At 35.9% G+C, this 16,437-nt stretch overlaps 1 protein-coding gene across 4 annotated transcripts in view; it reads left to right on the top strand.

The window, feature by feature from the left end:
• The window catches only part of NAA35 (N-alpha-acetyltransferase 35, NatC auxiliary subunit), an 87,583-nt gene that overhangs the window by 12,024 nt on the left and 59,122 nt on the right, over window positions 1-16,437 (top strand). For all 4 annotated transcript variants that reach the window (XM_027094264.1, XM_027094265.1, XM_027094266.1 and 1 more), the window contains 3 exons: window positions 2-116; window positions 1,187-1,261; window positions 3,553-3,720. In XM_027094264.1, coding sequence (XP_026950065.1) covers window positions 2-116; window positions 1,187-1,261; window positions 3,553-3,720 — 358 coding nt within the window. The remainder of the gene's footprint in view (window position 1; window positions 117-1,186; window positions 1,262-3,552; window positions 3,721-16,437) is intronic.

Below are 16,437 nucleotides of genomic sequence, written 5' to 3'. Positions count from 1 at the left end.
GATTTGGTCTTTTTGAAGCTATGTCTGCCATTGAAATGATGGATCCCAAGATGGATGCTGGCATGATTGGAAACCAAGTTAATCGAAAAGTTCTCAATTTTGAACAATCTATCAAGGTAGTCACCATTGTGCCGTTTGTGTTTTCTTTTATTGTTTGTTATTCATATGTTAAAACATTTTGATTAATAATGGAAATTAAACTTAGTATGTTAAAGTGTAATTTTCTTACATGTCTCTCAGGTATGTAAACAAGCGTTGGTTATCTTTCTCTTTCCATTGAAATTTTTATTGTTTAATGTCTCCATTAAAAGCTTGCTCTAAATTTGTGTCTGTGCGCACTTTTTAAGTTAATTTTTGAAAGCATTTGAGTACGTATTCACATACCTGGGTAATTGGCTTAGGGATTAAATTTTATGTATTAATATATTAAGTAAAATGCTTGTGGTAGTGAACTAGCTGTTTAACTCAATGAGAATTGATTTAGAAGTTCGTTCATAGTTGCCTCAGAGTTTAATTTTTGCATATTTTGTGAAGAAAGATTTGCTAAGTAAGTGGATAGTGTTAAAAAAAATTATGAGTAATATAGTTAATTAGTTTAAGGGAAATGTTTAAAACATTTTTTTTCTTTGTAAGTAGTTTTATTTTCTTTGTGAGTAGTTTCAGTTTATTAAAATGCTTCATTAATGTTTAAAACTAATTTGAACTGTGCTTTTAAAATGCTTGTTGGTTTGACTCTATTTATTTATTTATTTTTTTCTGGTGGTACCTGGGCCTCTCACTGTTGTGGCCTCTCCCGTCGAGGAGCACAGGCTCCAGACGCGCAGGCCCAGCGGCCATGGCTCACAGGCCCAGCTGCTCCGCGGCATGTGGGATCTTCCCGGACCGGGGCACGAACCCGTGTCCCCTGCATCAGCAGGCAGACTCTCAACCACTGAGCCACCAGGGAAGCCCTGACTCTCTTTTTTTATAAAGACCTTTATTCTGTTTCAAATTCGAGAGGCTTTGATTTTTCATATTGAAGACCCATTAAGATACATTATTTTTAAGAATACAGAGTTAATTTGGCACCTTAGTTTTATCAGATGATGAGATAGTTTCCTTAGAATTGATATTTTAAAATATTTACTGTACATAGTAGCCATACATATTTTAAAAATTTATATGTCATATTTCTCCTTCTTTTTAGGATGGCACCATTAAAATTAAAGACCTCACATTGCCTGAATTGATAGGGATAATGGATACATGTTTTTGCTGTTTGGTAAGAGTTAAGATAACATGTTGGTTAATTTAAAAACTGTGACTTACTTGAATTTCAGTTTGAAAGTATATACAACAACATTGAATATGAAATATATGTAATGCTTGGCCTAGTAAGATGTACATAAGATTAGTAGGCCAAGTTATGCTGTAGGAAACAGCATTTTATCTTTTCATCTGGGTGGTTTTAGGTTCTCATTTTCTGGAAGGATATTTTCTTTCCAAGGAAGATAATAATATATAGGCATTATCCAAAGTACCCTTTTTATTCTCAAGCTACCCAGGGAAACAAATCTGAAATTGGGAGGTTCCATTAATAAGCATGAAATTAAACCAAAGAGAATTTTGGATTGGCTTTGGATACGTTTTTTTCCTAATCTAAGGTATATTGAAGTAAACTGACCATTTTCTACTATGAAGAAAATTTTTTAGTGATTTTATATATATATATGCTGAATAGGTTGTCTTCCCTGGATCATGTGGTTTAATTGTGGGAAAATTCTCATTTGTACAGCCCTTTTTTCTGCCCCCTTCTTTCTGACTGTCCCTTTCTTTTTTAAACTTGATATTAAATCATTGTCCTTAGAAATAATATAAAATTTTTTCATTTGTACATCTAGTAAAATACTCATTGATTGCCAGTGTGTATGAAATACTTTTGTTATGTATTTTTTGTGTGTATTTTTCACTTAGGTCTTTTTTTTAAAAAATAAGTTTATTTATTTTTGGCTGCATTGGGTCTTCGTTACTGCGTGCGGGCTTTCTCTAGTTACGGCGAGCGGGGGCTATTCTTCATTGCAGTGCGTGGTCTTCTCATCGTGGTGGCTTCTCTTGTTGCAGAACACGGGCTCTAGGCGTGTGGGCATCAGTAGTTGTGGCATGTGTGCTCAGTAGTTGTGGCTCGCAGGCTCTAGAGGGCAGGCTCAGTAGTTGTGGCTCACGGGCTCTAGAGGGCAGGCTCAGTAGTTGTGACGCATGGGCTTAGTTGCTCCGCAGCATGTGGGATCTTCTGGACCAGGGCTTGAACCCGTGTCCCCTGCATTGGCAGGCGGATTCTTAACCACTGTGCCACCAGGGAAGTCCCTCACTTAGGTCTTACATCAGCTCTGCGAGCTATCTGGTACCACTCTTTATCTATTTGCCTAGGGTTACTTTGCTAGTAGGGGGCATAACCAGAATCCTGATCCTGATTCTTCTTCCTCCAAAGCTGTCTGTTTCTCTCAGAGATGTTTTTATTACTCTTTAGCCATTTACTGTCCTAGTGGAATAGGATAAAAGGAGGCAAGGAGGAGAATTTTTGTCAAAGTTGAGGAACAATTCTATGAGACTCGGGGCTGTATCTAAGTTTGAACTTTAATAGGCAGATGGTTTTCAGTCTGGAAAGTCTTCTGCACACTAGTAACGCAAAATACACATCTTAATTCGAGCAGTTTTCATGTGCTTTTCTCATTTTGTAATGTAGCATTTTTTATTTTGCTCTATTGCAGAATTCTTGGACTTAGTGTAAGTTATAACTAAATAAACTTGGACAAATTATTTACACTCTCTGACTATTTCTTTATATGTAAGATGAGAAAAATACCGCCTTCCTCAAAGTGTTAGGAAAAAATGAGATAAGATATATGAAAATACCTAGCATAGTACTTAGATGTCATGATTACTCAGGTTTGGCTGCTGTTCTTCTAGCTTCTAGCACATGGCACTTGCCTCATGGTAGTCACTCAAAATAGTGTTGCCTGATTATTTTTGTGTTTTAGAAAGATCCCTCTGAGTGGGGGTACTGAAGTAGAGGTGGGAGGCAGGGAAATAGTTGCATAGTTTCTTGTAGTAATCTAGGTGAGATGTGATGCACTTGACTGGGTTAGTAATAGTTGGGATGAAAAAGAAGAGTTGAATGAGTGGCTAAGAACCGGGTTAGCTATAAAGTTGTGAATTCCTTAATTTCATAGGTTTTTATTGACTGCTTTGTAGAACTGATAGCTTTTGGATGTGATGTAAGGAGGCCCTGTAATTTCATTAATCTCCGAATATTTGCAACAATTATATAAAAGAATGCTTCCCATATCTATTACGTTAAGGTAATCATGTTTTTAATTCTTGAAAGACTTTAGTTAATGAAAGTGAATTCTAACTGTACTTTGTCTTTTCTGACCTTCCTTTTAATCATCTTTTAAATCTTGTGATTAATCATATTTATTTGGGCCTGTGGCACTCTGGCCTTTGACTGTTGGATCAGACTTTTCAGACTCTGTGTATCACCTTAAACATGTGTGTTCTTTTATTTCTTTATAGATAACATGGTTAGAAGGCCATTCCTTGGCACAGACAGTATTTACGTGCCTTTACATTCATAATCCAGACTTTATAGAAGATCCTGCCATGAAAGCTTTTGCTCTGGGTATCTTGAAAATCTGTGACATTGCAAGGGAAAAAGTAAATAAAGCTGCTGTTTTTGAAGAGGTAAGATTTTGTAATACAAAAATTCCTGAAGCTCATTGACTGCCTTATTCACTGTGAAGTATTTAAATGATAGTGTGATATGTATTTTTTTGTCAACATTTATAGTTAAAAATAGTTTTTTAAAGTAATATGTGGTTGATGTTTACAAATATATTGGCTAAAACAATCCAGTTTTCTCCAAGAAAGAGAAATCTTCATCTTAATGTGTGTTCATCATAATGTGTGTTCCTTTTGTCAGTACCATTTATTGAATATCCGTTACGTACAGACGTACTTTATTTTGGATGTTGTGGGGATTCACAAAGAAAATAGAAGAGATAGCCTCGTCCCTCAGGTCTCTTATAAATTATAACACGGAAGTTAATCTCAGTCTTTGGATAAGAGGGAGCTAAGGAAAACAAAGTTATGAAGAATAATTTAGAATATAAACGTTTTTTTCCACTTAGTAATAAGTACCTCAGCCTGAGGAAGTGTTGTGCATTTTAGACATAGAAAGATTTTTTCTCCTTATCATAAAAAAAAGATTTCAGATACTGATATTTTAAGGGGAGATGTGATAGCATTTGAAACTATTGTTAAGTAATTATTTTTGTTTAATTCTTTCCTTTGTTGAAACTGGTTTTATTTTTCACACTGTTACTGATACAGAATAAATATCTTAGGCTTCAGCAACGGTTCAGTGTAAAGCTTTTCTAAATTTATATTATGTATATGAGAATAATGAAATATATGCCTAATGTGATTTTCACATTTGAATGTGTAGCTTATGAGTTGTTTTTGAAATACTGTGTCCTTCTTATACACTCATTGGTTATTTAGCTACATATTTGAATTGATATGGATATCATGGAAAGTCTTATCCATTTGGATGGAATTTTTTAAAAGATTAGTTTGAGTTAAAAAGTGAGAAGAGTCATACAAATTATTTTAAGTACATTCTCAAAGTATACCCAAAAAGACATAAAAAATCAGTGGGACAGAAAAAGGATTTTTTTTTTACCAAATAGTACTGGAACAATTAGTTAGTACCCTTGAAAATTACTTCATCAGCATTTTACATCTGCCTTAGTCCATTTAGGCTGCCATGACAGCATACCATAGACTGGGTAGCTTATAAACAATAATTTATTTCCCATAGTCTGGAAGCTAAGAAGTGTAAGATCAAGGCAACAGCAGATTTGGTGCCTGGTGAGGGCCTGCTTCCTGGTTCATCTTTGCACTGTGGCCTCACATGGCAGAAGGAGGGGTGGGGAGCTCTCTGGAGTCTCTTTTATAAGAACACTAATCCCATGTATGAGTGCTCCAGCCTCATGACCTGATCACCTCCTAAAGGCTCCATCTCCCAGTACCATCACATTGAAGGTTAGGTTTCAACATATAAAATTTGATGGGACACATTCAGTCTGTTTATTGCAGTTGATTGATATGTCTTAAGTCTCGATCTATAGGTTCCCCCTCTTTTTTATTTTTTTTTAAGCCTTGTGACTTTTTGTTAAACAACTCTGCGTTCCTCCCAAAGGCCTCACCTCCAAATAACCATCACATTGGGCATTAGAATTTCACATATGAATTTGGGAGTTGGGGGGGACACAAACATTCAGTTTATAACAACATCAAAGTAAATTGTAGATAGAAAAAATATTTCAGGTGTAAAAAGTTATTTAAAAATCGGAAGACAGTTTACGGAAATAAAATGACCATTAAACATAAGATGCTTAAGCTCACTTTAGAAATGCAAATTAAAACTGTGAGATACCATGTTCTACCTGTAACAGGCACTCACATGCTCTCTGTGTGTGTGTAGGATATGAATAGTCATTGTTTCCCTCTTTTTAATCTTTAAAAAAAAGTTTATTTGGAAATATTTTCCAAATAATAGCAGTTACAGTAACTGCACAAAGAACACCCAGATTCACCTGCTATTAACCTATTATCTCATTTGTTTTTTCAGTTTTTCTCTCATGCATGTATGTATATATGTATTTTTTTTCTGAATCATTGCAGAGTAAGTTGTGTACATTATGATCTTCTTCCCTGAGACACATCAGTATGCACCTTGTAAGGAAAACGGCACTCTCATACACAACTACAGCACAATTATCAACCTCAGTAAATCTATAATACCAATCCATTACCCATGTTCCATTTCTATCAGTTGACTCAGTGATGTCCTTCTTATCTTTCCCTACGGTATGGGATCCAGTCTAGGATCATGTCCTTCATTTAGCTGCATATCTCTTTAGTGTCCTTTAATCTACAACAGTTCCTTATCCTTTTGTCTCTAATGACAGTGATATTTTTGGAAAATGCAGCCCTCTCCTACTTTCCCTTTTTTAATAGAATGTTCCTCACTTGGGGTTTGTCTGTTCTTTCTTCACGATTAGATTTGTATTATGCAGTCCTGGCTGGCATATGATGTGAGTGATGTTGTATCCTTCTTATGGTATCACATCTGAGGCATACAGTGTCCATCTGCCCCTCAATGGTGATGTGATTTTATCACCCCATCAAAGTGTTTTCTGATTGCTATTTGGTTACTTTAAAAAAATTTTTATTTTACTGAAGTATAGTTGATTTACATTGTTTTTGTTTTTGTTTTGCGGTACGTGGGCCTCTCACTGTTGTGGCCTCTCCCGTTGCGGAGCACAGGCTCCGGACGTGCAGGCCCAGCGGCCATGGCCCACGGGCCCAGCTGCTCCGCGGCACGTGGGATCCTCCCGGACCGGGGCACGAACCCGTGTCCCCTGCATCGGCAGGTGGACTCTCAACCACTGTGCCACCAGGGAAGCACAGATTTACATTGTTGTGTTAATTTCTACTGTACATCATAGTGATTCAGTTATATATATATATACACATTTAGTTATACATATATATATATATACACATTCTTTTTCATATTTCTTTCCATTATGGTTTATCACAGGATATTGAATATAGTTCCTGTGCTATACAGTAGGACCTTGTTGTTTATCCATCCTATATATAATAGTTTGCATCTGCTAATCCTACACTCCCAATCCATCCCTCGCCCACCCCCTCTTCCCCTTGGCAACCACAAGTCTGTTCTCTATGTCTGTGAGTCAGTTTCTCTTTCATACATAAGTTCATTTGTGTCATATTTTAGATTCCACATATAAGTTATACCATATGGTATTTGTCTTTCTCTTTCTGACTTACTTCACTTAGTATGATAATCTCTAGGTCCATCCATGTTGTTGCAAATGACATTATTTCATTTTTATGGCTGAGTAGTATTCAACTGTATATATACCATATCTGATTTATGCATTTCATCTGTCGATGGACATTAGGTTGTTTCCATATCTTGGCTATTGTAAATAGTGCTGCAATGAACATTGGGGTGCGTGTATATTTTCAAATTATAGTTTTGTTTAGATATATGCCCAGGAGTGGAATTGCAGGATCATATGGCAACTCTAGTTTTTTTGTTTTTTTTTTGCGGTACGTGGGCCTCTCACTGTTGTGGCCTCTCCCGTTGCGGAGCACAGGCTCCAGACGTGCAGGCTCAGTGGCCATGGCTCACGGGCCCAGCCGTTCTGCGGCATGTGGGATCTTCCTGGACCGGGGCACGAACCCGTGTCCCCTGCATCGGCAGGTAGACTCTCAACCACTGTGCCACCAGGGAAGCCTGCAACTCTAGTTTTTTGAGGAACCTTCATACTGTTTTCCATAGTGGCTGTACCAGTTTACATTCCCATATGGTTACTATATCTAACCTTGCATACATAATAAGCAATCTGTAGGGAAACACTTTAAGATCATATAAATACCCTGCTCATTAAAGTCTCTCCCTGTATATTTAGTATCCATTCATGGTACTTGCTTGGATTAATCTTGACTGTGTTGGCTGCAAAATGATGATTTTGAACTCTAGCACTTCCTCCACATTTATTAGTTAGGACAGGATTCCATTATAAGCAAGATTCGTACATTTTTTGTTGGGAGTGTAAATTCATACAACTTTTTAAAAGAGCAGTTTGGTAATATCTGTGACTTAAAATGCATGTTTTGTTACAGCAGTTTCACTTTTAGGAATTTAGCCTATAAATATATTTGTGCTTATCCCCAAAGGTCTACGTACAAGGACATTAATTGTAGTAACTAAAGTCTGGAAGCTAATGTCCATCAGTAGGAGACTCATTAAATGACACTACATTCATGCAGCCAAGTAAGTGCTGTGTAACCTTTACAAAGGAGGAGGTAGGCTTACTTACACAGATGAGATTAGATCTCCAAATTAATGTAAAATAAGTCAGGTGTAGAAAAGCATGAGTAGCTTGCTACTGTTTTTGTTTTCTTTTTTCTAAAGAGATAGGTAGTTAAATCTTCATACACAAGAAGATAACTAGGGTATTTGAGGGTCAGGGTATATACTTGTTTTTACTATTGGAATTTTTATTATATGCATGTATTACTTTCTTTTTAAATAAACTAAAAAAATTTTTTTATGATAGAAGTAATCAATCAAATTTCTATATAGTCTCTGGATGAAGAACTTACTAAGAGATGGGAGAAATCCTAAAGGAAAGGACTAATAGGAAGAAAACTGATAGAAAAAAGTCCTAGGAAAAATATAGACAACAAAATAATCAATTTTTATGTATTAAGATCCCATTCAAATAAAGCATAACACTAATACCCGAATGAATAAATGCGCAGTAAAATAAATAGCCCATTCATAGAGGAAGGTTATCAAATGGCTATAATATTTTAAAAATTTAGGCTCAGTGTAATCCAAGAAAAACAAAATAATAATCAGTTCACTTTTCATCTACAAAGTTTTTAAAATGAGAATATTCAATGTTGGTAAGGATGCAATATGTTGGCACATTTTTTTTTTTTTTAATAGTGGGGGGTATGCATTAGCATAGCTGTTTAGGAAAACAGTTTAGCAGTGTATATATCAAGAGTCTTAAACATATTGACACCATTTAAACTACTTAGTTCACCTCTAGAACTCAGCCTTAAAGAAATTATTAGAAATGTGGACGCTTTATACCCAAATACATTAATCAGTGTTTTTAACAGTGAAAATTGGTATCAATCAAAATGCCACCATTAGTGTTATGGTTGAAATAAATTATGGTTAATTTATTACACATAATTGATTACGTGTAATGAATATATAGTGATGACAAAGTAATATCATGGAAAAAGGCATACTTTAAAAGATTAAGAAGGCAGCACACAATGTAATCAATTATGTAAAAATAAAGAAAACTGAAAAGAAACATAAGTTAGCTCCTAGGCTGGAAAGATGATATTTTTCCTGTTTCGCTAAACTTTTCAGATTTTCCAGATAAATTTGTCTCAGTTTTAATAATTAAAAAAAAAAATTGATCTAGTAAAATCCTTAAGAGGCCTGGTGATGAATAAATAAGAGCGACTTAAATAATTTGCTTGTTTGAAATGGATGCTTCAGAAGTTCCTAAATGATTATGTATTTTGTCTCTGCTTTGTTTTTACTCCTGAACTGGAGACGTTTTCAGTTGCCTAAAGATGTTTCTTTCTTGATATCTTGCTCACGTGCAAATGGGAACCACAGTTCCCCCATCAAGTGGCTTTTCCTCTTGGATTCTGTATCTTGTAAAATGGTGTCTTTAGTGTTATCTTTGATTACTTTTTTTAACCTCCAACATCCAGATCCTTTTACCTTGCAAGTGTCTTGAATCTGGGCACTGTTTTTCCTTCCCTCTCATTTTCCTGCTTTAGTTCATGCCTCTGTCAGCTTTAGGTTAGGGTCCTGTGAGAGTTTCTGAACTCTACTTTCTGGCCTAGTCTTTTCCCTCTAGTCCATTCTCCACTTGACCATCAGTTATCTTCTTAAAGGTAATCTGGTCATGTTCAGTTTTGCTATTTGAAAGTTTTCACTAGGGTGTGTATTTTAATAAAAGTAATAATACTTGTACATAGTATACAAAATCGAATAGCCCACAAGACTTACAATGAAAAAATAATAGTGCTCTGCTCTTTCCTTATCCATTCATAATAATATTCAATTATTTTACCCTTTTCTACTATCTACTTCTGTGTTTCTGTATAATAGGCTTATATTCTAGTTTCTGGGTTTAAGGGTTTATCAGTTTTTAACTATAGTATAGCAGCACATTTTTAGCATATGTTTAGCATTTATACATTACCTCCTCCTCACTTCAAATAGTAATTCACTTTGTGGTTAAATCATTCAACTCTAACATTATTGTGATTGTATATATATTAATGACAGATGAGCCAGAGTAGTGTATGCTTTTTTTTCCTCATACAAATTTTTTTTTCCTTGAAGGTAATAACTACCTCTTCTTTTTGGTTTGCTTAGTTTTATGTGTACTTTTCCTTAATTCTTCCTTTCCCATTATTATTAAACACATCAGGTAATCCGTATATTTCATCATGTATATAAACATCTATATCTATATATATCAGGTAATTTATAATTTTTGTTTTGAAATGCTCTTCTTGAAGTTCTTTGTTCTCTAGCTTCAGGCTGGGTCAGTTGCTTTCTAGGCCCACTGCACAGCTGTCATCCCAGGTTTCTCTGCACCATTCTCCTGGGAATTCCATTTCCCTCTCTTTTTGTTAGATCCCTAGTTACCTGGATCTCGTGCCTTTATTGTTCTTAGTTTATTACTTTGTGCAGTGTCTTCAGTTTCTTCGGGGAGACAGGGAGGGAATTTTTCTTTGAGACCTTGCATGTCTGAAAATGTCTTCCCTGCCCTCACACCTGATTGATAGTTTGGCTGTAATGGATTTCTAGGCTGGAAAATAACATCCTCAGCATTTTGAAGGCATTGTTCCACTGATTCGTAATCCCAGTGTTACCATCCTGATTCTTAATATGCGACTCATTTTTCTCTTTACAAGCATTTAGGATTTCTCTTTTTAATGACCATACCTTAGATTAGTCTTTGAAACCCCTTAATGATCTTTGAAGTTTGAAGCATCCCGTTCTTAGACCACCACCTCTGTTTCTAAATTACTTGTGTTCTGATTCCTAGAGTTCTTCACTCCTATTTGGACTTCAGTTTATTTATATCATTGCTTCATTGTTATTAACCTCTTGACCCTCTTTTCCAAATTTAAGTATCATCATCCTTTATTACAGTCATTCCCTTGCATATACTTTCAGCTCCCTTCCTCTCTTGCCTTGTTATACCTCAATTCTAGTTGAATCTAACCCTTTGCCTACCTGCACATCTCAGTGTGACTGGAAAAAAATGCATTTCCACTGATTGGTCCTACTACCATTTCATCACCAGTAACTGCATGTAGGCCCTCAGTGCTCCCTAGCAATCATTACATCTCCCTAGTTCATTCACTCCACTCCCCTCAAACTTCTAGCACTTTGACCATCCTCACTTGAAGCAAATGACCTGCCTTTCTATTGCACTGAATAAACAGAAGCAGTCTTCCCACCTACCTGCATATGTGACCTCTTTTCTGCTGCCCTTCTGTTATGTAGATGAACTTTCTCTGCTCCTAAGAGTGATCCCTTCTGCTTGCGCCTTAGATTCTACTCAGTCTTATATTCAAAGACATTGGTCTACCAATTCTCACCTTTATCCCTTGAGTAATGAATTTGCTGCTCTACTGGATCATTCCTATCCGCATACAAACATGCTTTATTCATGTTACTCAATCTCAGAAATACCATTTCATGGCATAGTCTTGTCCTTCAGCTTCTGCCCATATCTCAGTTCTTCTTTTCAGCCAGTATCCTTAAGAGGTGTTCATACCCACTGTCTCTGGTTCTTTCCTCTTTTCTCTGTTGAATCCACTCCAGTCAGGCTTTGAACACGTGTTCCACCAAAATTGTGACATTATGGTCATCAAACACCTCAGTGTTGGTAAACCCAGTGGTTAATGTTTGGTCTTAAACTCGACCTATCAGAAGATTTTGACATAGTTGATCACTCCATCTTTGAAATAAATTATTTTCTGGTTTCTCATCTTACTGGTTGTTCTTGTTTGTCATCTCATTCTCTAAACCAGCAGTATCCAATAGGAATATAATGCAAGCCACATACATAATTTAAAATGTTCTAGTAACCATGGGTAAAGTTAATTTTAATAACATTTACTTAGCCCAATATATCTAAAATAATACTTCAATATATAATCAGTTTAAAAATATTAATGACCCTAGCTGCATAGGGTATCCTGTGTGGAGGATACCAATCCATAGTACTATCACATCTGTTTTTTATTTAATATTACTACCCACTTCTATGGAAAGCTGGGCAAGACACTAATTGTAGGGTATTATCTGCCTGCCACTGGACCTTAGAAGTGGGGGAAGAGACAATTTACAAAACAGGAAATGCATATGGTTTACAAAATTGTGGGAAAAGAATTTTTTTAAACAACTCACTAATGATCCAAAAATGCATGTTAAAACTAGATATCATTTTTTTGGCTTGTGAAATAAATGGGTATAAATTTGAGACAACCTGAAGCTTGCAACAGAGCAATAAAATGGACAGTTCTTTTTTTTTTTTTTTAATCTTTATTTATTTATTTGGCTGTGCCGGGTCTTAGTTGTGGCACGCAGGATCTTTTAGTTGTGGCATGCGGGATCTAGTTCCCTGACCAGGGATCAAACCCGGGCCCCCTGCATTGGGAGCACGGAGTCTTAGTCACTGGACCACCAGGGAAGTCCCAAAATGGATACTTTTTTTCACTGTTGGAGAGAGAATAAATTGGTCCAGATATTTTGGGGAAAAAATATTAATGAAATATTTTGAATTCTTTTTTTTCTACTGAATATTCTCAATCTGGTATGTATTTTACACTTACAGCACATCCTAGTTTGAACTAGTCTCATTTCAAGTGCTCGGTATTTATGTGGCGCACAGCTCTAAACATTGGTGTGACTCAGGCTCAGTCTTTACACTTCTTTATCTGTACTCTTGATGATCTCATGCAGTTTCATATTTTTAAATTCTGTCTCTGCTAATGAGGCCAAATTTATATTCTTAACCTAGGCTTGTTCCCTAAATGTCATATTCATATATGCTGCTGCCTATTCTACATTCTCACTAGGATGTCATACATAACATTTCCAAAATGAAGCTGCTGGTTTTCCCCTTGCTTCCAACTTCTTTCTTCTGTAGTCTTCTCAATCTTAGCAAATGGAACTCCATTCTTCTAGTTGCGCAGACCAAAAACCTGGGCATCATCCTTAACTCTTCTCTTTCTCCCGTACCCTGCATCTAAACCCTCAGAAAGTCCTTGGCAAACTACAGCCTGCAGACCAGCCCTGCTGCCTGTGTCTTTTATGGTCCTTGAGCTAAGAATATTTTCTTTCCTTTTAAGTGATTACATTTATATAGTTATATAAGTGCCTACTCAGTATTCTCTGTTTTGCCACTTGGTCTGCAAAGCATAAAATATATATAACCTGGCCCTTTAAGAAAAAATTTGCCTATCCTTAATCTGTACTATCTGTTTATTGATTTCATTAGCATACGCTGAACATTGTGGCAAGTGCTGGGAATAAAATGATAGGCATATCACTTTGCTGTGCACAGTGAGGATGGGAGTCTAAGAGCTCCTTTCTTAGACATCCAGCTTCTTATTCCTCTAGCCCCACATCTTTTTCTTTTTTTTTTTAAATTTATTTTATATTTGGCTGTGTTGGGTCTTTGTTGCTGCGCGCGGGCTTTCTCTAGTTGCAGCGAGCAGGGGCTACTTTTCGTTGCTGTGTGCAGGCTTCTCATTGCAGTGGCTTCTCTTTTTGTCCAATTACTTGGCATCTTCCAAAAATTGCCTTATGTGTCTTGAATGTTGTCTTCCATTCTGTCTTCCTTGTTCTTTGGAAATCAAAATTTTCATTCCTTTACTGATGATTTCAAGAGGAAATACCACATTTAACCAAAAGTCCATTGTTTCTACTGCCTACATGATAAAATTCAAAACCCTTAGAGTATCTCTTTTTATCATCTGGCCCCAATTTTATTACTCATTTTTTATTACTTCTTAATTTTTTTATTGAGTTATATGGCATATGACATTGTATAAGTTTAAGCAGTATGGCATATTAATTTGATTCATTTATATTGCAAAATGATTGCCATAGTAGCCTTAGCTAACACCTCTATTGTGTTACATAATTGTCATTTCTTCTAGTGTTGGGAACAATTAAAATGGAGTCTCTTAGCAAGTTTAATGTTTATAATAGTTTTGTTGTCTGTAATCACTGTACTGTATATTAGGTTTCTAGGACTTACTAATCTACTAGTTGCAAGTCTGTACCCTTAAACAACATCTCCCCAATTCCCCCACACCTAGCCCCTGGTAAACACCATTTTACTGTTTGCTTTTACGATTTTGGTTTTTTTAGATTCCACATATGAGAGAGATCATACAGTGTTTGTCTTTCTCTGTCTTACTTAGCATAATGTCCTTAGGGTTGCTGCAAATGGCAGAATTTCCTTTTTTTCTTATGGCTGCATATTATTCATTGTATAAATATACATCTTCTTTATCCATTCATTCATTGATGGACACTTAGGTTGTTTCCATACCTTGGCTTTTGTGAATAATGCTGCAATAAACATTAGAGTGCATGTCTCTTTGGTTACCTGTTTTCATTTCCTTTGGATATACATATACCCATTAATGGGATTGCTGGATTGGATGGTAGTTCTAATTTTAATTTTTTGGGTAACCTCCATACTGTTCTCTGCAGTGATTGAACCAGTTTACAGTCCCACTAACAGTGCACAAGGGTTACTTTTTCTCCACATCCTAGCCAGCATTTGTTATCCCTTGCCTTTTTGATGATCACCATTCTTATGGGTGTGAGGTGATACTTCATTGTGGTATTTATTACAGGCGTACCTTGGAGATATTGTAGGTATGGTTCCAGGCCACCACAATAAAGCAAATATTGCGATAAAACGAGTCACACGAATTTTTTGGTTTCCCAGTGCATGTTAAAGTTATATTTACTATAGTGTAGTCTATTAAGTGAAACAGCATTATGTCTAAAAAACAATGTACATACCTTAATTAAAAAATACCTTATTGCTAAAAAATGCTAACCATCATCTGACAGTGCAGGGTTGCTACAAACCTTCAATTTGTTTTTTAAAAAATGCAGTATCTGCAAAGTGAAATAAAGTAAAATACAGTAAAATAAGGTATGCCTGTATACCTTTTTCTTCTCCCCTGGCATTTTATTCTTCAGCTGGTCCTATATGTTATTCTCTTTCATTATCCCATGCTTGTGCACAGGATGTTGCTTCTGACCCCTTGGCCTTTTCTCTTCTCCTTACCCTTTTAGGGCAGAGTCTTACTTATCTATAAACTTGTATCCCAATCTCCTGACTTCCCCAGACTTCAGTTTTGTTCTCTGTTGTTCTTTAGCATGTTCTTCTGTCATAGCTAGTGTCTGTACATGCTGGTTTGCATAGAGCAGTCCTGCCTGACACCTTTTGTCCTGGTGTAATTATTATAGCATTCCCTCTTACTCTTAGTAGTATACTGCTTGAGTATGGATGTGATGTTTGGAGGTACTGCTTCATTTTGTGAACATGAAGTGACAGATGTAAAAATCTAAAAGCTTAGGATAGTGGAGCCAAAAGAAAGATTACTTTCTAATATTCTAATGTTCATGTTATTTGGCATGCTGTAAATCTGTATCACTTAAGTCACTTAAGTTGGATTTTTCTCTTACTTGCAGCCGAGCATATTTCTAATACAACAGTAAATAAATGAAACTATAAAAGTTCTTGGCTTGTCTGGCAAAGAGTAAACACTATTATCCATTTGATGTATATCTTTCCAAGTGTTTTTTATGATATGTACCCGTGTGTATTTTACTTAACATGATGGAATTATGTAGACTGTTTGCAACTTGCATTTTCCCACAGAGTATAGAGAACAGATTTTTGCACATACCAGCACATGTAGGTAGATCTGCCTCATTGTTTTTATTTGCATTGCATCGTGTTGAGAATACAGATTTTGAAGAACTATTTTTGGCATGAATCATCAAAAGATGCTCAAACTAGTAGACAAAAGTGTAATGAGACACAGGATTTGTACCTAGCTTCAATGTATCATCCCACAAGACATTTATTAATTACAAAAGGGAAAATGATAAGTTTACAGTGTAGACACTTAGTATCTTAGCCAAGTGGCCAGAATTAACCACCAGTAATGGGATAAGTCAACACCATGTGTCTCCAGATTCAGTGATCTAAGAAGGACACACCATCACTTCTGTGGTATTCAGGTCCTATCAAATATTAAATTGATTTGAATTTCGGAAAAATATAAGACAAACCCATATTGAGGGACATACACAAAATAACTTTGGCTTGTACTGTTCTAAAATGTCAGGGCATGAAAGACAAGGACAAAAGAAATGTTCCAGGTTAAAGAGACGTCAGTTTCCTGATTTGATAATTGTACTGTGGTTTTGTAAGAGAATGATTTTTGCTTTTATAAAATCACACTGACATTTACAGATAAAGGGGTATCATAGTCTGCAACCTAGTCTCAAAGGTTTCAGGGAAGAAAAATAGAGAATTATAATGTAAATGTGGTTTAATGTTATCATTTGGGTGAAGGCAATATGGGACTTCTCTTTACTATTTTTGTAATCTGAATTTTTTTCAGAATAAAAGTTAGAAAAGCCTCTGGGGAGTGAGACCACATAAGTTTGTGTTCTTACTCTGTCGCTTACTA

Source organism: Aethalodelphis obliquidens, unplaced genomic scaffold (genome assembly GCF_003676395.1).
Source record: "Aethalodelphis obliquidens isolate GAN/ISIS:26980383/991018 unplaced genomic scaffold, ASM367639v1 scaffold88, whole genome shotgun sequence".
NCBI lineage: Eukaryota > Metazoa > Chordata > Mammalia > Artiodactyla > Delphinidae > Aethalodelphis > Aethalodelphis obliquidens.
This window is presented reverse-complemented; position numbering and strand designations above follow the sequence as displayed.